The sequence below is a fragment of the Mytilus galloprovincialis genome, chromosome 1 (assembly GCF_965363235.1).
Source record: "Mytilus galloprovincialis chromosome 1, xbMytGall1.hap1.1, whole genome shotgun sequence".
In the NCBI taxonomy this organism is placed as follows: domain Eukaryota; kingdom Metazoa; phylum Mollusca; class Bivalvia; order Mytilida; family Mytilidae; genus Mytilus; species Mytilus galloprovincialis.
In genome coordinates, this window is record NC_134838.1 from 6,226,679 (window position 1) to 6,250,138 (window position 23,460).

At 34.3% G+C, this 23,460-nt stretch overlaps 1 protein-coding gene across 7 annotated transcripts in view; it reads left to right on the top strand.

The window, feature by feature from the left end:
* LOC143064103 (uncharacterized) overlaps positions 1–15,918 on the top strand; it is a 49,710-nt gene extending 33,792 nt beyond the window's left edge. For 6 of the 7 annotated variants that reach the window (XM_076236665.1, XM_076236700.1, XM_076236692.1 and 3 more), the window contains 5 exons: positions 5,065–5,160; positions 6,138–6,377; positions 7,602–7,752; positions 11,856–11,991; positions 12,472–15,918. In XM_076236665.1, coding sequence (XP_076092780.1) covers positions 5,065–5,160; positions 6,138–6,377; positions 7,602–7,752; positions 11,856–11,991; positions 12,472–13,614 — 1,766 coding nt within the window. In that variant the 3' untranslated portion in view covers positions 13,615–15,918. The remainder of the gene's footprint in view (positions 1–5,064; positions 5,161–6,137; positions 6,378–7,601; positions 7,753–11,855; positions 11,992–12,471) is intronic. The other variant, XM_076236717.1, reaches the window with a different exon arrangement.
* Positions 15,919–23,460: the final 7,542 nt, after the last annotated feature.

Genomic DNA, 23,460 nt, shown 5'->3' on the forward strand with positions numbered 1-23,460 from the left:
AAAGAACTCTTACTGTTAAATTAATTAACCCAACATTTAAAAAGTTCAGAACTTGCACCTAAGTGATTTTGTATTTAAAAATTTACAATATAAAAATAAGTAGATGTGGAATGATTGCCAATGAGACAACCTTCCATAAGAGACCAGATGACACAGATGACACAGACACAACTATAGGTCACTGTACAACCTTCCATAAGAGATCAGATGACACAGAAATAAACAACTATAGGTCAATGTACAGCCTTCCATAAGAGACCAGATGACACAGAAATAAACAACTATAGGTCAATGTACAGCCTTCCATAAGAGATCAGATGACACAGAAATAAACAACTATAGGTCACTGTACAACCTTCAAACCCATACCAATGAGACAACCTTCCATAAGAGACCAGATGACACAGAAATAAACAACTATAGGTCACTGCACAGCCTTCAAACCCATACAGAGACAACCTTCCATAAGAGATCAGATGACACAGAAATAAACAACTATAGGTCAATGTACAGCCTTCCATAAGAGATCAGATGACACAGAAATAAACAACTATAGGTCACTGTACAACCTTCAAACCCATACCAATGAGACAACCTTCCATAAGAGACCAGATGACACAGAAATAAACAACTATAGGTCACTGCACAGCCTTCAAACCCAATGAGACAACCTTCCATAAGAGATCAGATGACACAGAAATAAACAACTATAGGTCACTGCACAGCCTTCAAACCCATACAGAGACAACCTTCCATAAGAGATCAGATGACACAGAAATAAACAACTATAGGTCACTGTACAGCCTTCAAACCCGTGGAATGATTGCCAATGAGACAACCTTCCATAAGAGATCAGATGACACAGAAATAAACAACTATAGGTCACTGCACAGCCTTCAAACCCATACAGAGACAACCTTCCATAAGAGATCAGATGACACAGAAATAAACAACTATAGGTCACTGTACAGCCTTCAAACCCGTGGAATGATTGCCAATGAGACAACCTTCCATAAGAGATCAGATGACACAGAAATAAACAACTATAGGTCACTGTACAGCCTTCAAACCCATACCAATGAGACAACCTTCCATAAGAGATCAGATGACACAGAAATAAACAACTATAGGTCACTGTACAGCCTTCCATAAGAGATCAGATGACACAGAAATAAACAACTATAGGTCACTGTACAGCCTTCCATAAGAGATCAGATGACACAGAAATAAACAACTATAGGTCACTGTACAGCCTTCCATAAGAGATCAGATGACACAGAAATAAACAACTATAGGTCACTGTACAGCCTTCAAACCCATACCAATGAGACAACCTTCCATAAGAGACCAGATGACACAGAAATAAACAACTATAGGTCACTGTACAGCCTTCAAACCCATACCAATGAGACAACCTTCCATAAGAGATCAGATGACACAGAAATAAACAACTATAGGTCACTGTACAGCCTTCAAACCCATACCAATGAGACAACCTTCCATAAGAGATCAGATGACACAGAAATAAACAACTATAGGTCACTGTACAACCTTCAAACCCAATGAGACAACCTTCCATAAGAGACCAGATGACACAGAAATAAACAACTATAGGTCACTGTACAGCCTTCAAACCCAATGAGACAACCTTCCATAAGAGACCAGATGACACAGAAATAAACAACTATAGGTCACTGTACAGCCTTCAAACCCAATGAGACAACCTTCCATAAGAGATCAGATGACACAGAAATAAACAACTATAGGTCACTGTACAGCCTTCAAACCCGTGGAATGATTTCCAATGAGACAACCTTCCATAAGAGATCAGATGACACAGAAATAAACAACTATAGGTCACTGTACAGCCTTCAAACCCGTGGAATGATTTCCAATGAGACAACCTTCCATAAGAGATCAGATGACACAGAAATAAACAACTATAAGTCACTGTACAGCCTTCAAACCCAATGAGACAACCTTCCATAAGAGATCAGATGACACAGAAATAAACAACTATAGGTCACTGTACAGCCTTCCATAAGAGATCAGATGACACAGAAATAAACAACTATAGGTCACTGTACAGCCTTCCATAAGAGATCAGATGACACAGAAATAAACAACTATAGGTCACTGTACAACCTTCCATAAGAGATCAGATGACACAGAAATAAACAACTATAGGTCACTGTACAGCCTTCCATAAGAGACCAGATGACACAGAAATAAACAACTATAGGTCACTGTACAGCCTTCCATAAGAGATCAGATGACACAGAAATAAACAACTATAGGTCACTGTACAGCCTTCCATAAGAGATCAGATGACACAGAAATAAACAACTATAGGTCACTGTACAGCCTTCCATAAGAGACCTGATGACACAGAAATAAACAACTATAGGTCACTGTACAACCTTCCATAATAGATCAGATGACACAGAAATAAACAACTATAGGTCACTGTACAGCCTTCAAACCCAATGAGACAACCTTCCATAAGAGATCAGATGACACAGAAATAAACAACTATAGGTAGATGTGGAATGATTTCCAATGAGACAACCTTCCATAAGAGATCAGATGACACAGAAATAAACAACTATAGGTAGATGTGGAATGATTTCCAATGAGACAACCTTCCATAAGAGATCAGATGACACAGAAATAAACAACTATAGGTAGATGTGGAATGATTTCCAATGAGACAACCTTCCATAAGAGATCAGATGACACAGAAATAAACAACTATAGGTCACTGTACAGCCTTCAAACCCAATGAGACAACCTTCCATAAGAGATCAGATGACACAGAAATAAACAACTATAGGTAGATGTGGAATGATTTCCAATGAGACAACCTTCCATAAGAGACCAGATGACACAGAAATAAACAACTATAGGTAGATGTGGAATGATTTCCAATGAGACAACCTTCCATAAGAGACCAGATGACACAGAAATAAACAACTATAGGTAGATGTGGAATGATTTCCAATGAGACAACCTTCCATAAGAGATCAGATGACACAGAAATAAACAACTATAGGTAGATGTGGAATGATTTCCAATGAGACAACCTTCCATAAGAGATCAGATGACACAGAAATAAACAACTATAGGTAGATGTGGAATGATTTCCAATGAGACAACCTTCCATAAGAGATCAGATGACACAGAAATAAACAACTATAGGTCACTGTACAGCCTTCCATAAGAGATCAGATGACACAGAAATAAACAACTATAGGTCACTGTGCAGCCTTCCATAAGAGATCAGATGACACAGAAATAAACAACTATAGGTCAATGTACAGCCTTCCATAAGAGATCAGATGACACAGAAATAAACAACTATAGGTCACTGTACAGCCTTCCATAAGAGACCAGATGACACAGAAATAAACAACTATAGGTCACTGTACAGCCTTCCATAAGAGACCAGATGACACAGAAATAAACAACTATAGGTCACTGTACAGCCTTCCATAAGAGACCAGATGACACAGAAATAAACAACTATAGGTCACTGTACAGCCTTCAAACCCATACAGAGACAACCTTCCATAAGAGACCTGATGACACAGAAATAAACAACTATAGGTCACTAAGTAGATGTGGAATGATTGCCAATGAGACAACCTTCCATAAGAGATCAGATGACACAGAAATAAACAACTATAGGTCACTGTACAGCCTTCAAACCCATACAGCATATTCAGCTCTAAAAAAAGCCCTGAAATGACAAATGTAACACAAAGTTGCCTGATTCATGTACAAAATAATGAACAAAAAAATATGATATGTAGCAACAAACAAAAACCACTGAATTAAATGGTTCTGGACAGGCACATACAGAATATGGGGAGGTTAAACTAGTTTGCTGGCGGCAAACCCTCCCCCCTCCCCCTTAACAGTGGGACAGAGATGTAACGGCACAATACAAGAACAAACAATGCAAAACAATTAATGAAAACAAGCATGAGAAAAAATAAAAAACAACACCCCACTCAAGTACAAGCTCATATGTCAACAATAACTTATCATCAAGAAAAACATCTGAAGATACAGTTTTTTGCAATAAAAACTGACAGCATCGATAGTTTATTGTGGAAACTTAACATATTTTTAAACAGTTTGATCCATATTGTCTGTCTGTGTAAACACCCAGTACTGATTAACTTATAACACTGTGTAATCTTTTAATTTGTTCTCAATATAAAGACTTTTAATAATGTTTTCAAAATGGATTATTCTTATTTAACAGTATTGAAATCAGTCATGCAACTTATCTTCATTTATTCTTAATGTGAGAACATTCTCAAATTATTTTTTGCTGACAAAATAATAATTTTTTTATAATTAGTTATAAAAATAATATGTTTATTATACAAACATTAAATGGAATTACCAATGATTTGGCTGTCAATAAATAGTTTGGTAATTTACAGCAATAAACATTATGGAAGACTGATAAAAGAAAAGTGTAAAGTCATTGCAGCTTTATCTGATAACTTTATACCATTATGTTGACATATGATGATAATATTTATTGAATTTCTATAAAATCAGGATTAGATCTGTCAATATTGATACCATTAAGAAGTCAAAATGTTTTTTTTTTTGTTTTTTTATCTTACAGGAAATTACTGTAATCATTTTCTTGCTCCAGAGATTCAAGCTTATTTTCCCCTTGCAATAAAAGTAACCCCAATAAGGCAAAAAAAAAAATTCATGTGTTTCCGCTAACATGCTGAAAAAATAGGGTCAGTAGTAGGTAGGCAATATCATTCTTTTTTACAAACATGTTTCAGCTGGTTTCTACTAGGGAATCAGTCTGACTGCTTGTTCCAAAATGGAATAAAAAGCGTAATGGTAGGCACTAAAAATTAGAACAGATAGGGTTTGAGGAAGCACATACTTATATTATATTTGACCTTAACAATGTATTTTTGAAATTTCTCTGTGTATCCACCATTTTGTTTGATAATTTGTCACTATGCACAACTTTGTCATAAACAAAATTTCCTTTTTAAAAAATTTAGTTATTTTCTTTTTTAGTTGAGATTCAAGGAAGACCGCTGACTTCCTCCAAATCACAGCCATCAACACCAAGGGCTAACAGACCAAGGTCTAATTTACGTCCCAAAACAGCAGGTACTGTAATAGAAAAGATAAACTTGGTGTCTTCTAACTAATGCAGTTAAACTTTGGTATAACATTTTTCAGATTTATAAGTTTTGTTCCAACTTGCAGCTTAGCTAATTTAAGTCATTTTGAAGAAATAACTATTTGTGGAAGTACCAGTCAATGTTTGTGAAATTTTGTGGTCCATTCGAAATATTGAATTAAAAGATTGTGATAATTAGAAAGTTTCTTTAATTTGTACTTTTAAAAGCTTCAAACCACAAGGTTTTCAACAATCACATGAATCAACAACTTATCAACAAGGACTTTCACAATAGAGAATTGTCTTACCTATGCCTGAAAACATGTGCTCAAAATCATTAGAAATATATTTCTGAGACAAAAAAAATGTTACAGCAAGTTAACTGCAGTTATTGCACAGGTTTTGGTTTTTATCTTTCCAATTAACAACAAAAAAAAATTAACCAGAACAATCTTTATATTTGCAAATTAAGTCTACTCCTTATAATATTTTGGGAAAAAAAAACATGCATGAATTTTTATCCTATATTGTTGATCTGTGACTGTGATTAATATATGGCTATAAGAAATTTAGTAAGATTCATAAGCTATTACAGTTACTAAAAGTTTGTTATAAGAACTTATGGTAGTATTGGAATATTGATAAACTATTTAGATTTTTTTTGTACTTGCAAAAAGGCATTTTATTTCCAAAGTCTAGGAACAAATATCAGAATTAAAAATTAAAAAATGAGAAAAAACACATTTACAAAATATCTTCAGAAAATTGTGAAATATATCAGTTTCCTAATTTAAGCAAAACAATCTATTTAAATTGATTGATATTCCTAAGTGGCCTCCACTATATTTTGGCTTCCATACTACCTTAAGTTAGATTCAGTTGTTAAAGCTATATTAGAGCTTAGCTAAAAATAAATGCATCTCTTTTAGACATATAACAAGGCAGTGTTATATTAAATTTATAGGAGCAGTACAAAAATCTGAAGATCGAAAAAAGAAAAATGATCCTCTTTTGGTGTCAAGTAGACAAACAAAAGAATTAACACAGAAAATTCATGAGCATTGGGAACCAGACCACCACAACTTAAACCAGGGTGTGTTTGTAAGGGGACAATCCAAGGAGGGTCCCACTAGCTTTGATAGTTGGCTGATGTTTGGGGGAACACCAGCAGAGGGATCCACTGGCATTGTGGATGCATTTGCTTGTAAGTTGTAGTAGATTTGCAGCATTTGCTAGTTAGTTTGTAGTAGATTTGCAAACAGACAGGGATAAACAGCAATCTTTATATTTACTGCTTTGTTAAATGCTCAGAAATAAGCCTCATTTCAATTATAACATAACAAGGAAAGATAATGCAGATGGAATGAAATCTTTGAACTTTATTCTTTTTACAGTCAGAGAATATGAAAAAAAATATGCTTTTAAGTTTTAAATTATGAGAAAATAATCATAAGTGTTTAAGTAATTTTATTAATAGATATATCATATACAAATAATAGTATAAATAAGTACTTACTTACAAGTAATTAAAAAAAAAATGGATAAGGATAAAAGAACATTGAAATTATATAAATACATTGTCTCAAAAATAATGTTGAAATAGTTGTCTTCTCTAAAAACAAATACACAAATACAAAAATGTACAGCATTTTTATACTTTTTATGTTAGTATTTTAAATAAAACTGGTAACTTCAGAATAAGGGGAGATAATTTGATAAAATAATGTTATACGGAAATTCTTTTTAGCTTGTATATCAATAAATCAATTTTTAATTGACTGTTAACAGATACTTCAATATGGTGATATGATCTTTCTATCTTTCATTATGTCCCATGCGCACCTAACATTACCATGCATGATAACTTAACAACATAAGGCATGTTCTAACCAATTTAAAAAAAAAACAAGGTAATTTAATGTAATATATGTTTTTGATTTTTCAGATCAAGTTGACATTATTAATCACATCAAAATGTCTCAAAAATATGCAACACACAATACAATACAAAGATCCTTGAAATATAGATATCATGATCTAATATGAAAGTTTTAAATAATATTTCATTTTACATGTACAAGTTAATATTTACCGTTGAAAAACGTTGATTCATATTTACTTACACGGCATCACATATACTAAATATCAAATTAAGCAATACGCTGTCTCATATATGAACCTGCCTGCATAGTAGCCTTTTTGTGCTAAGACTGCTATAAGAAACACTAATCAGTCAACCATGAACAAACTATTTATGTGTTTACTTGATACCTATATCTATTGACCTTGTGTTAACTTGATACCTATATTTATTGACCTTGTGTTAACTTGATACCTATATTTATTGACCTTGTGTTTACTTGATACCTATATTTATTGACCTTGTGTTAACTTGATACCTATATTTATTGACCTTGACCTATTACAGTGACAGAGGAGACAGAGTATTACAACATAGAGAGTAGTGTTGGTAGTAAGGTAGCTCAGCAGTTACAGAAAGGAGACAAAGTTAGGATTGGCATCAATGGAAGTGTCCAGTCTCAAGATCTAAAGGTCAAGAGATGGACCAGAGAAACAAGGTAATATATACAGAATGGAGATAAAGTTAGGATTGGCATCAATGGAAGTGTCCAGTCTCAAGATCTTAAGGTCAAGAGATGGACCAGAGAAACAAGGTAATATATACAGAAAGGAGATAAAGTTAGGATTGGCATCAATGGAAGTGTCCAGTCTCAAGATCTTAAGGTCAAGAGATGGACCAGAGAAACAAGGTAATATATACAGAAAGGATATAAAGTTAGGATTGGCATCAGTGGAAGTGTCCAGTCTCAAGATCTTAAGGTCAAGAGATGGACCAGAGAAACAAGGTAATATATACAGAATGGAGATAAAGTTAGGATTGGCATCAATGGAAGTGTCCAGTCTCAAGATCTAAAGGTCAAGAGATGGACCAGAGAAACAAGGTAATATATACAGAAAGGAGATAAAGTTAGGATTGGCATCAGTGGTAGTGTCCAGTCTCAAGATCTTAAGGTCAAGAGATGGACCAGAGAAACAAGGTAATATATACAGAAAGGAGATAAAGTTAGGATTGGCATCAATGGAAATGTCCAGTCTCAAGATCTTAAGGTCAAGAGATGGACCAGAGAAACAAGGTAATATATACAGAAAGGAGATAAAGTTAGGATTGGCATCAATGGAAGTGTCCAGTCTCAAGATCTAAAGGTCAAGAGATGGACCAGAGAAACAAGGTAATATATACAGAAAGGAAACAAAGTTAGGATTGGCATCAATGGAAGTGTCCAGTCTCAAGATCTTAAGGTCAAGAGATGGACCAGAGAAACAAGGTAATATATACAGAAAGGAGATAAAGTTAGGATTGGCATCAATGGAAGTGTCCAGTCTCAAGATCTTAAGGTCAAGAGATGGACCAGAGAAACAAGGTAATATATACAGAAAGGGGATAAAGTTAGGATTGGCATCAATTGAAGTGTCCAGTCTCAAGATCTTAAGGTCAAAAGATGGACCAGAGAAACAAGGTAATATATACAGAAAGGGGATAAAGTTAGGATTGGCATCAATGGAAGTGTCCAGTCTCAAGATCTAAAGGTCAAGAGATGGACCAGAGAAACAAGGTAATATATACAGAAAGGAGATAAAGTTAGGATTGGCATCAATGGAAGTGTCCAGTCTCAAGATCTTAAGGTCAAGAGATGGACCAGAGAAACAAGGTAATATATACAGAAAGGAGACAAAATTAGGATTGGCATCAATGGAAGTGTCCAGTCTCAAGATCTAAAGGTCAAGAGATGGACCAGAGAAACAAGGTAATATATACAGAAAGGAGATAAAGTTAGGATTGGCATCAATGGAAGTGTCCAGTCTCAAGATCTAAAGGTCAAGAGATGGACCAGAGAAACAAGGTAATATATACAGAAAGGAGATAAAGTTAGGATTGGCATCAATGGAAGTGTCCAGTCTCAAGATCTTAAGGTCAAGAGATGAACCAGAGAAACAAGGTAATATATACAGAAAGGAGATAAAGTTAGGATTGGCATCAATTGAAGTGTCCAGTCTCAAGATCTAAAGGTCAAGAGATGGACCAGAGAAACAAGGTAATATATACAGAAAGGAGATAAAGTTAGGATTGGCATCAATGGAAGTGTCCAGTCTCAAGATCTTAAGGTCAAGAGATGGACCAGAGAAACAAGGTAATATATACAGAAAGGAAACAAAGTTAGGATTGGCATCAATTGAAGTGTCCAGTCTCAAGATCTAAAGGTCAAGAGATGGACCAGAGAAACAAGGTAATATATACAGAATGGAGATAAAGTTAGGATTGGGATCAATGGAAGTGTCCAGTCTCAAGATCTTAAGGTCAAGAGATGGACCAGAGAAACAAGGTAATATATACAGAAAGGAAACAAAGTTAGGATTGGCATCAATGGAAGTGTCCAGTCTCAAGATCTAAAGGTCAAGAGATGGACCAGAGAAACAAGGTAATATATACAGAAAGGAGATAAAGTTAGGATTGGCATCAATGGAAGTGTCCAGTCTCAAGATCTTAAGGTCAAGAGATGGACCAGAGAAACAAGGTAATATATACAGAAAGGAAACAAAGTTAGGATTGGCATCAGTGGTAGTGTCCAGTCTCAAGATCTTAAGGTCAAGAGATGGACCAGAGAAACAAGGTAATATATACAGAAAGGAGATAAAGTTAGGATTGGCATCAATGGAAATGTCCAGTCTCAAGATCTTAAGGTCAAGAGATGGACCAGAGAAACAAGGTAATATATACAGAAAGGAGACAAAATTAGGATTGGCATCAATGGAAGTGTCCAGTCTCAAGATCTAAAGGTCAAGAGATGGACCAGAGAAACAAGGTAATATATACAGAATGGAGATAAAGTTAGGATTGGCATCAATGGAAGTGTCCAGTCTCAAGATCTTAAGGTCAAGAGATGGACCAGAGAAACAAGGTAATATATACAGAAAGGAGATAAAGTTAGGATTGGCATCAATGGAAGTGTCCAGTCTCAAGATCTAAAGGTCAAGAGATGGACCAGAGAAACAAGGTAATATATACAGAAAGGAGATAAAGTTAGAATTGGCATCAATTGAAGTGTCCAGTCTCAAGATCTAAAGGTCAAGAGATGGACCAGAGAAACAAGGTAATATATACAGAAAGGAAACAAAGTTAGGATTGGCATCAATGGAAGTGTCCAGTCTCAAGATCTTAAGGTCAAGAGATGGACCAGAGAAACAAGGTAATATATACAGAAAGGAAACAAAGTTAGGATTGGCATCAATTGAAGTGTCCAGTCTCAAGATCTAAAGGTCAAGAGATGGACCAGAGAAACAAGGTAATATATACAGAAAGGAGATAAAGTTAGGATTGGGATCAATGGAAGTGTCCAGTCTCAAGATCTAAAGGTCAAGAGATGGACCAGAGAAACAAGGTAATATATACAGAAAGGAGATAAAGTTAGGATTGGCATCAATGGAAGTGTCCAGTCTCAAGATCTTAAGGTCAAGAGATGGACCAGAGAAACAAGGTAATATATACAGAAAGGAAACAAAGTTAGGATTGGCATCAATGGAAGTGTCCAGTCTCAAGATCTTAAGGTCAAGAGATGGACCAGAGAAACAAGGTAATATATACAGAAAGGAGATAAAGTTAGGATTGGCATCAATGGAAGTGTCCAGTCTCAAGATCTTAAGGTCAAGAGATGGACCAGAGAAACAAGGTAATATATACAGAAAGGAAACAAAGTTAGGATTGGCATCAATGGAAGTGTCCAGTCTCAAGATCTTAAGGTCAAGAGATGGACCAGAGAAACAAGGTAATATATACAGAAAGGAGATAAAGTTAGGATTAGCATCAATGGAAGTGTCCAGTCTCAAGATCTTAAGGTCAAGAGATGGACCAGAGAAACAAGGTAATATATACAGAAAGGAGATAAAGTAGATTCGAGAAGGCAAAGTCATACCATATAGGAACAACCAAGGTTATGGGAAAAAGCATGTACACAGATCAAACCAAACCATTTTAAGCATCTTCAATATTTACAAATCTTTATATGTCAATAAATAAACTCATCATAGATACTAGGATTCAAATTTAGTATTTACGCCAGACGTGCGTTTTGTTTACAAAAGACTCAACAGTGACGCTCGAATGAAAAAAGGTTAAAACGGCCAAATAAAGTATGAAGTTGAAGAGCATAGAGGACCAAAAAATCATAAAAGTTTTACCAAATACAGCTAAGGTAATCTATTCCTGAGGTAGAAAAGCCTAAGGATTTCAAAAAGTTTAATGGATTGTAAACAATTAATTTAATATTGTGACCATATCAATGACAATTCAAGTCCACACAGAAGTGCTGACTACTGGGCTGGTGATACCCTCGGGGAATTAAAACTCCACCAGCAGTGGCATTTACCGTTTAGTTGTAAATAAACTCATCATAGATACCAGGATTCATATTTAGTATTTAGGCCAGACGCCTGTTTTGTCTACATAAGACTCATCAGTGACGCTCCAATGAAAAAAAAAATTTCAAAGTTTTGAGCAGGGCAAATATATTTTTGTAATTGACAGCAGAAAATGATAGTGACCTATGTTTCTTATGTTAAAAAAAAATTAATTATCAAAAAATACTTTTGTTCATTACTTTAACAGCTACATAAAGGAAGAAGAACCTGAAAGGAAAAGTAATGGTGTCATGATCATTCCACTATGTTGGGATGATGCAGTTACCAGTCCTGTCACTAAAGTTATCTCCCCTAGAGGGGAACTAGAGGAAAGAGCTAAACCAGTAAGTATTTATTAATTTAACTATCAGAGGCAGATTAAGAGGGGTCCAGGGTGCCTGGGCCACTGCCCCTTCTGTGGTAGTCAGTGAAAATTCTGAATTCGCCACAGACTATTCTTCATCTGATGTAAATTCATCTCAGTGCAGATGCTTTTAACTCAGATATCCAAAGTCCTTGATTGTTAACCCTTTTGATTAGATTGACGCTAGTTTGTCATCAATCATCAGAAGTATCTCATTTGCTTTGTAAGAAGTGTAAATTTTTACTTTTAAAGATACAGGGTACTTCTTTTAATTTATACTATACTTAAAGATGTGTTTCAATTAACTTCAAGTAAACATTATCAAAGATTGATAAGTAAATAGTCTATCTTTAATGTGACTTTACAGGATTTTTTTTCTGATTACTAATTTACTATGCCCTTTACCAGCCATTTTGTTCTTTGTATCATCAATTATTAAGAAAGTCATTTTTTGTTTCAGAATTTATGTGAGACACATCCAGTTTTGTTTACTAAAGAAAATGAGGAAGATAGATTGAAAGAAAAAATAAGTATGACAATAATCGAAAGACCAGGGAGTTATAAAGTAAAACATCGTCCAAAATCACGTACATATGTTACTGGTCATGAACAAAATAATAAACTTGTAGACATTACTATAGACCAGAAATCATTGGATGATGAATCAATGCTTCATAATTTATCGGTTGACGATGTTTTGCGACATACGCTTGATAACCGACGGACACATCATAGGTCAGAGGATAGCCTGGACGGAAGTAGTATTTATTTTGAACAAAATGGAATGTCTCCACGGATGGATGATGGAAAAGAAAATGTGCACAGTCCTAGCAAAATTAGTATTGTGGATTCACATGCTAGTGACAGAAGTGATATAAGTTCTAAACATTCCAAGGCCAAAGTTGTGACCTTGAATTATAGCATAGGTCGGTCGAAGACATCTGATTTAGTAGTAGGTCCCCCAACAGGATCTCTTGTACGATCTAACACAGATATTTCATTGAAGTCTGCAAGTTCTGTCAGAGGAAGTGATAGATCATATAGGAATGGTGAACGTTCTGGTTCAAAACTTGGTTATCGTAGTTCTTCTGGAAGATCAGGGCGTATTGGAAGTCCAGCACTATACTCAAGTTTTGGCCCCAAATCTGAAACTGAATATATTCAGATTTCTTCTCAAATCAAAATGCCTATTCCTAATCCAACACACCCAAACCTACCGAAACAAGATGAATATATATCTCAAGCAAAAACTAATGAAGCAATAAGACAGGTAACTAAACAGAACAAAGTGCAGGTTGTTGAAAAAGAACGAGAGGTCAAACAAACGACCCCAGCACCTGCTCCGTCTCCAGAACCACCTGTGGAAGAGAGAGAGGAAACCAAAGTAGCAGATCCCAAAAGATCAGCACCTCTATCACCTGCAACCGTATCTATAAATATACCAACAGCTGAACAGTTTGAAGGTGAATCTCCATGGCCGACAAATAGAACTGGAACTGAGGTAGAAACCACTAGTCGCCTCAAAAAAGAAGGAACTGATTTACAGAAAATAACAGAAAGTTCGATTGAAAAAACTGTTAAATTCAAGGATGACCTGTCTTGATATGCTTTGACATTGTTTTAGAGCTGTTCTGATTATATATTGTGTAGTTATAGATAGATATACTGTATAGATATAAACTGTAGTGAGTTAAAAGTCTCATGGTTTATATCGTCTCAGTGTATGGTACATGCATTTCTTTAGTAGTTGATTTTAAATCATTTTCATTTTATTTTTTTTGGGATCAAATTTAAAGATAATTCACTAAATCTTTTATTACTAGATATCATTGAATCTTAGATTTCTAGAGAAATCAAAATTATAGACATCTATGAGTTTGATCTTTAAATGTACTTTTTTTTCCTATGAATTCTAAATGTTAACTTCATAAAAATATAGAGGGTTTCAACTTGAATTTTCTAGAGGATAAATAGGATTTAGAATTCCTTGTTAATGTAATGGAAATCTTTTCTGAAATATGGATCTAAAAGTGATCTAAAATTAAGATTGTTTAAAACGTAAGATTGAAAAGACGATTATTATTGTCATCCTTATGTTATTATGTTTTAGTGATTATGTCCCTTTAATGGTATAATTAAGTGCATTTATTCGTTTACTTCTTGTGAAGAGAAGAGTCATATCACTCATATGTAAGGAAGATAATCCATTTCATAATCAGTGTATAGGAAATACAACAGGTATTGCTATACCAGAAACCAGAAATCCTAAGAATTTATTATGCATTTGAGGCACTATTAATGTTTATTATATATTTGTAATTGTAGAATTGTCTATGCAGTATGATTAAAGTAAAATTTTACAAAATACAAAAAAATATTTTATAAATACTGTGGATACATTATTATTTGTTGGATACCAATTTTCATGGATTTCTTGGGTACAGTTAAACCATGAAATTAAATGTTCAACAAATGATGATTTTTTTTTATAGGTTTGTAGGACTATGCAGATCTCATCAAAGCCACGAAAGGAAATGTCTATGAATATGCAAGTTATCCTTAATCCACTTAAATTGGTATCCACGAAAATAAATGAATCCACATTATAAGCTTGTATCATCTGTGTATTGAAAGTAACAGGATAATTCAAGAAATAAAAAAATATTTTTTAATTTTAAAAGATAATTTTCATTTACCGGTACTCTAGCTCTTACTGTTGTGTGCCTTAAGTAAAATAGATACATCGAATAGTCAATCAAAAAAACACAGAAATCATATATTTTCAGAGAATTTAAGGGACAATTGTTGAAAATGTTGTTTTGTTTTTGTTTTAATGATAAATGATAATGGGAGACAACTCCTTACAGCAATGTAATTTCTTTCTCAGCTGTTTATATCATGTTAGATTAATTTTCATTTATTTATTTGGTGGTTTTTTTTTCAATATCTCAATTCCAACTTCATTAACTGTTTGAATATTCATTTAGTATTAATTTTATCAAATACAGCTTTAACATTTAGTAGCATCCCGAAAAAATAATCAAATAACTCAGACACAATGCAGAATAATGTATTTGTCAGCAACCCAAGTAGACAACTTTTAGCATGTACCATTCATTATTATGATTTCAAAAAATCATTTTGTAATTCATAAAAGATGTTTTGTTTAAAGCTGGGTGTGAAAACTTTATAGTAAACTATAAAACGTGAGATTATTAGCAAGGGTTATATTTCTGCTAATTTTGTAAATTTGATAACATTGCAAATATGTTCCCTTCCACTTAGATTTGAAAGTTGATGAAGTTCAGTATTAGTATTAGGGATCACAAACATGTTTGGCACTAAAATTGCAAAGTCAGGTTTCCAGTATTTTCTACTTTACACTAATTTTATAAAATAGGAAATCAATGGACATTTTTGTGTATGCCTTTATTTGACTTGCATGTAATATAGTTGTAATGCAACACCCATACACAGATCACTCGTTGAACTGAACATAAATAAGATAAAAGTTTTTTTGTTTTTTTTAAATTCAGTCTCAACTAATCTAATTATTTGATAAAATCATTACATGAAGTTCTGCATTTGAGGTATAGTATGTTCTATAGAATTTTAACAAGTATTTTTTAATGTGCCAATGTTTGTAGTCATACTGCATTTGTTTTTGATTTTTTTTTATTATTATTATTTGTATAGTGTAAAATCAAGGAGGTTATATATATATGACCTCCTTGGTATAATGATTTTTTTTAACAACAAATAATGTTGTTTTTACTGACAATATTTCATATTTATCTTTTTATTTTTAGATTTTTATCATATACACATAATTCTTGTTGATAATTTTTTTTTTGCGTCAAATATTCTTTATACTATAATTCTGGTAATTATGAAATAATTTGAAAAGTGATTTGCTTTTTCTTATGATATAAATTGGTTTGAAACAGGATTTTCAGTTGAGAGTGTGGTTAAACATGATTTCCCATCCAACTATTAATTTATTAGGTCAGATAGTTTCAGTAGTTCCTATAACTTGGTGTTGATTGATATCAAACTTTAATCTTTCAAATGCAAATGGTATTTCCAGATACTACTGTGCAAATTTGTACCAACATTGCAGAAATTTTCCCTAATAATATGAGCCTACTTAATTTAAAAGAGGGTTACTTTTGTATCTTACTGAATCATGAAATATTTCCAGTAAAAGTAGGACCTGGAATATAGATTGTGGACCTTTCAGTTAGGAGTGTCAAAGGTCCTGGACCTTCCAGTACCAAATGTTCATTTGAAACCCTTGGCTCGAAAGATACCAGAGGTACATTCAAACTCATTTGCCACAGTAAATTGACAACACCATGGCTAAAACAGAAAAAGAAAAATAGACAAACAATAGTACACAAAACACAACAAAGAAAACTAAAGACTCAGCAATATGAACCCCAGCAAAAATTGGGGGTGATCTCGGGTGTTCTGGAATTGTAAACAGATCATGTTCCACGTGTGACACCCGTTTTGTTGCTTATGTTAGTACAAACCCGGTAATAAGTCTAAAGGGGGCCAGATTGTAGCTACGACATAAGAAACATATCCCCTATCATTTGTGAAATTGATATTCCATAATTGTCAACTAACTTGTGATGGTCTCAGTAAAACTTATAAAGGGACGATTTCAACTTAACCACTTGGAACTCTCAGTTTAAAAGTTTTCTTGTGAGCAGCAACTCTCTATCAAGAAAATCATGATATTCAGATAGGAAATATAAGCCCTTATCAACTGAGAGATAAATACTCTGTATGCAGGTGCTGCTTGAATGTTTCTACATAGAAATAGAAAGTTCACAATTGGCAAGCTGAAATCATCTCTTTTGTGAATATTTAATTTTATCAAATGCAACTAGAAATTGGCAATTAGGGTTGGTTGAAAACATAACTTTACAACAACTACCATGGATTCAAACTGTAAAAAAAAATGTATAAACAAAAAATATACTCCACAGAAAGAAAAAAAACTAAATTCAAACAATTGATACATCCCCATGGAGACTTATTTTTAGATTTGTTATTGAGTAACAGAGATTATATAAAACAACTGAATAGCTTAATAAAATTAACGGTACCAATTTTCTTGCACCAGATGCGCATTTCGACAATACATGTCTCTTCAGTGATGCTCGTGGCCAAAATATTTGAAATCCAAAGCTTATATAAAAGATGAAGAGCTATAATCCAAAAGGTCCAAAAAGTATAGCCAAATCCGTGAAAGGAATCAGAGCTTTGCATGAGGGAGATACATTCCTTAATTTATAATAATTTCTATCATTTTGTAACAGTAAATTTTAATAACTTATTTATTCCTTCATAAAAATTCAGAACAATGAAAAGAGTAGTATTATATCTCTCAGAAGAACACTTCATTTACAGAGATCCCTCAGAACAGAAAATCCTAACAAATATGGTTTAAGAAGAATAGTTCAAATTTGGTTTATTATGGCTTATAAAGTTTTCCATGATAAAATTGCTGCAATTTACAAAACAATTAACAACATGGACAAGATAGAGTGTTTAGAGTGTCTATAAAAATAAATATAAATCCCCAAAAAGCAACAGGCCAAGATGATAATATTGACATAGCCCTAAAACAGAATACTTGGACATATATACTCAATGAAATTTTCACAGAACCAATACAAAGAGGAAATAGTCCTTGTGATTTGAACCATGCTGATGCCGCACCTGGGAATGATTTATTTTGTCTTGGGGAGGGATAAATCCTACTTTGTAAAGAATCACTCTGATTCAAATAAAAAATTCTCTGAAACTGACATTATAAACATGCTTGTTTTCTTGATTGATAAAATATTTTTTACTTTTGAAGGACGTGTTTTTCAAGACTGTCTGCATTCTAATGGGAAGGAATTGTGCCCCTCTTTTTGCTGACTTGTTTCTTTATTATTATTAGGCTGACTTCATACAGGAACTTCTTAGGTAGAAAGATAAGAAGTTAGCAATATCCTTTAACTTTACTTTCCGCTATATAGATGATGTTCTCTCACTAAATTTGGTGGCTATGTTGAATGTATTTATCCCATCGAACTAGAGATAAAGGATACGACAGATGCAGTTAAGTCGGCCTCATATTTTGACTTTCATCTAGAAATTGACAATGAGGGTCGGTTGAAAACAAAACTTAACGACAAACAAGAATGTGTCCAAAGTACACGGATGTCCCACTCGCACTATCCTTTTCCATGTTCTATTGACCGTGAAATTGGGTAATTATCTAATTTGGCATTAAAATTAGAAAGATCATATCATAAGCAACAAGTGTACTAAGTTTCAAGTTGATTGGACTTCAGCTTCATCAAAAACTACCTTGACCAAAAACTTTAACCTGAAACTCCCACTTTCATTTTCTATGTTCAGTGGACCGTGAAATTGGGGTCAAAAGTCTAATTTGGCTTAAAAATAAGAAAGATAATCTCATAAGCAACAAGTGTACTAAGTTTCAAGTTGATTGGACTTCAGCTTCATCAAAAACTACCTTGACCAAAAACTTTAACCCTGGACGGACGAACGGAACCACAGACGGACGGACGGACGAATGGAGCCACAGACCAGAAAACATAATGCCCCTCTACTATCGTATTTGGGGCATAAAAATTTGATTTCAGCTTCCAAAAGTGAACTTTCCATTTTTATGTAGCAACATTCCATTAGCGCCTGCATACGGAGTTTATATCTCTCAATTGATACGATATTCCCGAGCTTGTATTTCCTATCATGATTTTCTTGATAGATGGATGCTGCTCACAAGGAAGCTATTCAACCAAGAGTTCCAAATAGTGAAGTTGAAATAATCCCTTCGTAAATTATATGGACGCCATCACGAGTTGCAAGGTTGACCGTTATGAAATAACTGTTTCACAGATGACATCGGATATGTTCCTTTAGTCGTAACTACAATCTACTTTTCTTTTAATCACGAAAGACCTACCGATTTAGACTATCTACCGGGTTTGTAATAACATGAGCCTGATGCCGGGTGCCACATGTGGAGCAGGCTTACCAATCCGGAGCACTAGAGATCACACCTAGTTTTTGGTGGAGTTTGTGTTGCTTGGTCTTAAGTTTTCTATGTTGTGTCTTGTGTACTATTATTTGTCTGTTTGTCTTTCTATTTTTAAGACATGGCGTTGTAAGTTTATTTTCTCTCTATGAGTTAAAGTTTAACTGTCCTTCGCCCCTCCTACTTATCTCACAAACAAGTACTTTAAAGCAACATTATGAAGAAAATTGACTCTTGTAACTACTTTATGACCAGCAAAAGGATTCAAAGTAATTGAATACAGATCTTACTTAAAATGACAAACACAACATTGATTTAAAACAGATAGATCCAGTGAATCTATGGTCTTTCTTTATGAACAATAACATGGATTCAGAGCTAATGATGCATTGAAATACATTTCTTACTTGTAATGCTTGAAATGACAAACAACATGGATTAAAGCATACTAATTTGGTGAAACACATATCTTACTGTATAACTTACGACATGGATTTCGAGAAAATAGAACCAATGAATTGCAGATCTTACTTTACGACCAACAGAAAGATTCAAATCAAACTAATCCATTGAAATACAGATCTTACATAAAATCTCCAACAACAAGGATGGATTTAATGCAAAAAGAATTATTGAATCACAAATCTTACGTGATGACAAAAAAAAACATGTATACAAAGCAAAAGGATCCAGTGAATTGCAGATCTAACTGTATCGCCAACATCATGGATTCAGTGTAAGTGAACCATAAAAAGTTTCAAATTTAAACACAAGTCTTACTTTAAAAAAAGGGACGAAAAATACCAGAGGGACAGTCAAACTCATAAATCGAAAATAACTGACAACGCCATGGCTAAAATTGAAAACGACAAACAGACAAACATTGAAGACCTGTCGGTGACCTTCTGCTGTTGTCTGCTCTATGGTCGGGTTGTTGTCTCTTTGACACATTCCCCATTTCCATTCTCAGTTTTAAACAATAGTACACATGACACATCATAGAAAACTAAAGAATAAGCAACACGAACCCCACCAAAAACTAGGGGTGGTCTCAGGTGCTCCGGAAGGGTAAGCAGATCCTGCTCCACATGTGGCACCCGTCGTGTTGCTCAAATTATTACAAATGCGGTAAAGAGTCTAATTCGGTATCATATTCATGAAAGGGAAGGGGATTGTATCCGATATCATTTGAGAAACGGTTATTCCATAACGGTCAATCAACTCGTGATGGCGTCCGTAAAATTTTCGAAGGGATGATTTCAACTTCACCATTTGGAACTATTGGTTGAATAGATTCCTTGTGAGCAGCAACCCTTTATCAAGAAAATCATGATAGGAAACGCAAGCACGGGAATTTCGTATTAATTGGGAGATATATATACCCCGTATGCAGGTGCTGCTGGAATATTGCTACTAAGAAATGGAGAGTTCACAATTTGAAAGCTGAAATAATCTCTTTTGTCGTAAAGTTTTGTTTTCAACCGACCCTCATTGTCAATTTCTAGATGTTAGTCAATATATGAGGCAGACAACTGTATCTGTAGTATTCTTTATCTCTAATTCGATGGGATAGATGCGTTCAACATAGTCCCCAAATTTGGAATTATTTAGTGAAAGAACATCATAATGACTAACAACATCGATGGAATCAAAGCAACAAGATTTGGTGAATCACAGTTCTTACTTGATAAACAACAGCATGGGTTCAAAGCAATAATGGTCCATTACATTACAGATCTAACTAGTTACTTTATGACCAAAAGCATGGATTCAGTGCCAATGAGCAATTGAAACACTGATCTTACTTAAAATGACTAACAACATCGATGAATTTAAAGCAAAAAAAATATTTAGTGGATCACAGACCTATTTTTTTGACTAACAAAATTAATCGAAGCAAATAGATTAATTTCATATCATAATTTTAAACCAATAATATGTGAATAGCTGATTTTACTTTATGACCAACAACATGGTCTCAAAGCGGCAAAAGGATCCAGGAAATCACAAATCTGATTTTATGATCTACAAAAGGAGTCAAAGCATGTAGCATAACGAAATCAGAAATCTATATTTTAATTAGATAGGGAATAACAGAAGAAAGGTAAAATTCAGGCCAGGAAAGATAACAGAAGAGTACTAAGTAAGTAAAATTGCCAAACTGAGGAGAGAACAACACAACTTAACAAAGTGCTTCAAGAAAACAAAGGTACACAAACAAAAGTCATTAAAAGAGCTAAGCGATGTCAACAGGGAGAATATACAAACGCAATCTTGGCAAAGCGGGTTACAACATATACTAGTATGCTTGAGAACAACTATAGCAACACCTCAGTTCAGAAAGGTGGACTACCAGGAGTACAAGGGTGCCTCGAACATACCAGCATTTAAACAAAGACTATCCAAGAAGTCAAAGCGAAAATAGTTGATTTGACTGTCATGTGGTAAGACCTGGCAAATGTTTACGGAAGTATACCACACAAGCTAGTAGACTTAACCTTGAATAAATACCACATACCTGCTATGGGTAGACAAATGCTTCAGCACTATTTCAACAACTTTATAATGAGGCTTACAGTTGCAGACTACACAACAGCGTGACAGAGACAAGAAGTGGCAATTGTTACAAGATGTACCATATCAATAGTTCTATTCGTAGCAGCAATGGATCTACTAGTAGAATCAGCAGATCAGATGAACAGAGGGTCCGTAATGTCATCTTGGGTCAGTCAGCCACCAACAAGAGTATTTATGGATGGCATGACAATAACAGCAAAGTCAGTTCTGGAAGGTAAGTGGATACTGTAAGATTTATGTGAGTTTATAGACTGGGCACGCATGAACTTCAAGCCTTCAAAGTCAAGGAGTCTATTGTTAAAGAAAGAAACGGTACAGGACAGAAAGATCAGAATTGGAGGATACATCATTTCAACTATAATCATAGGTCTGTTATGTGTTCCTTTGGAATTTCAACCAAAGATGAAGAACTGGATCTTCCATCACTGTATTGGATATCTAAACTACATAAGTGTCCTTACAAACCACGGTATATAGCTGGGTCTTCCAAGTGCTCCACGAAACCTCTTTCTAAATTATTAACATCTATTTTATCAGCAATCAAAGACGGGCTTCAAAGTTATTGTGAAACTGCCTATTCTAGAGGGGGCGTGAATCAGATGTGGATACTTAAAAATTCCAAAGATCTTTAAGATTACATACAATCTAACTCTATTTCATCTTGTAACAGTATTAAAACATTTGACTTTTCTACTCTTTACACAAGTATTCCACATTCCAAACTAACAGACAAATTGAAAGAGTTGGTATTACTTTGCTTCATAAAAAAGAATGGCCAACGTTGATACAAGTATCTTGTCTTAGGGAGGGACAAATCCTACTTTGTAAAGAATCACTCTGCTTCAAACAAAAAATTCTCTGAAACTGATATTATCAAGATGCTTGATTTCTTGATTGACAACATATTTGTTACGTTCGGAGGACGTGTTTTTCAACAGACTGTCGGCATTCCAAGGCCACAATTAAAAATATTTTGGTTTGCCCAAACCCTACCCAAAGGTTGAGACAGTGGGTAGGTAGGTAGGCATTTTCTTTTCTTTTTTCAAAAAGAGAAATTGAAGTATCGGGTGTTTATTAGTCTTCATGCCTATCTGATTAAAAAAAAACTTCTTCAAATCAGGACAATAAAAGAATTTGAGTAGGCAGCTTTTTTCTGGGTAGGTAGCGTTTGGGCAAACAAACCTATTCTTTTTTATGGCCTAATGGGAACAAACTTTGCCCCTCTACTTTCCGACTTGTTTCCTTATTATTATGAGGCTGACTTCATGTTGGAACTTCTTAGGAAGAAAGATAAGAAGTTGGCAACATCCTTTAACTCTACTTTCCGCTATATAGATGATGTTCTCTCACTAAATAATTCTAAATTTGGTGGCTATGTTGAATGTATTTATCCCATCGAACTAGAGATAAAGGATACGACAGATGCAGTTAAGTCGGCCTCATATCTTGACTTTCATCTAGAAATTGACAATGAGGGTCGGTTGAAAACAAAACTTTACGACAAAAGAGATGATTTCAGCTTTCAAATTGTGAACTTTCCATTTCTAAGTAGCAACATTCCAGCAGCACCTGCATACGGGGTATATACCTACCAATTGATACGATATTCCCGTGCTTGCATCTCCTATCATGATTTTCTTGATAAAGAGTTGCTGTTCTCAAGGAAGCCATTAATCCAAGAGTTCCAAATGGTGAAGTTGAAATCATCCCTTTGTAAATTTTACGGACGCCATCACGAGTTGGTTGACCGTTATGGAATAACCGTTTCACAAATGATATCGGATATGTTCCTTACGTCGTAACTAC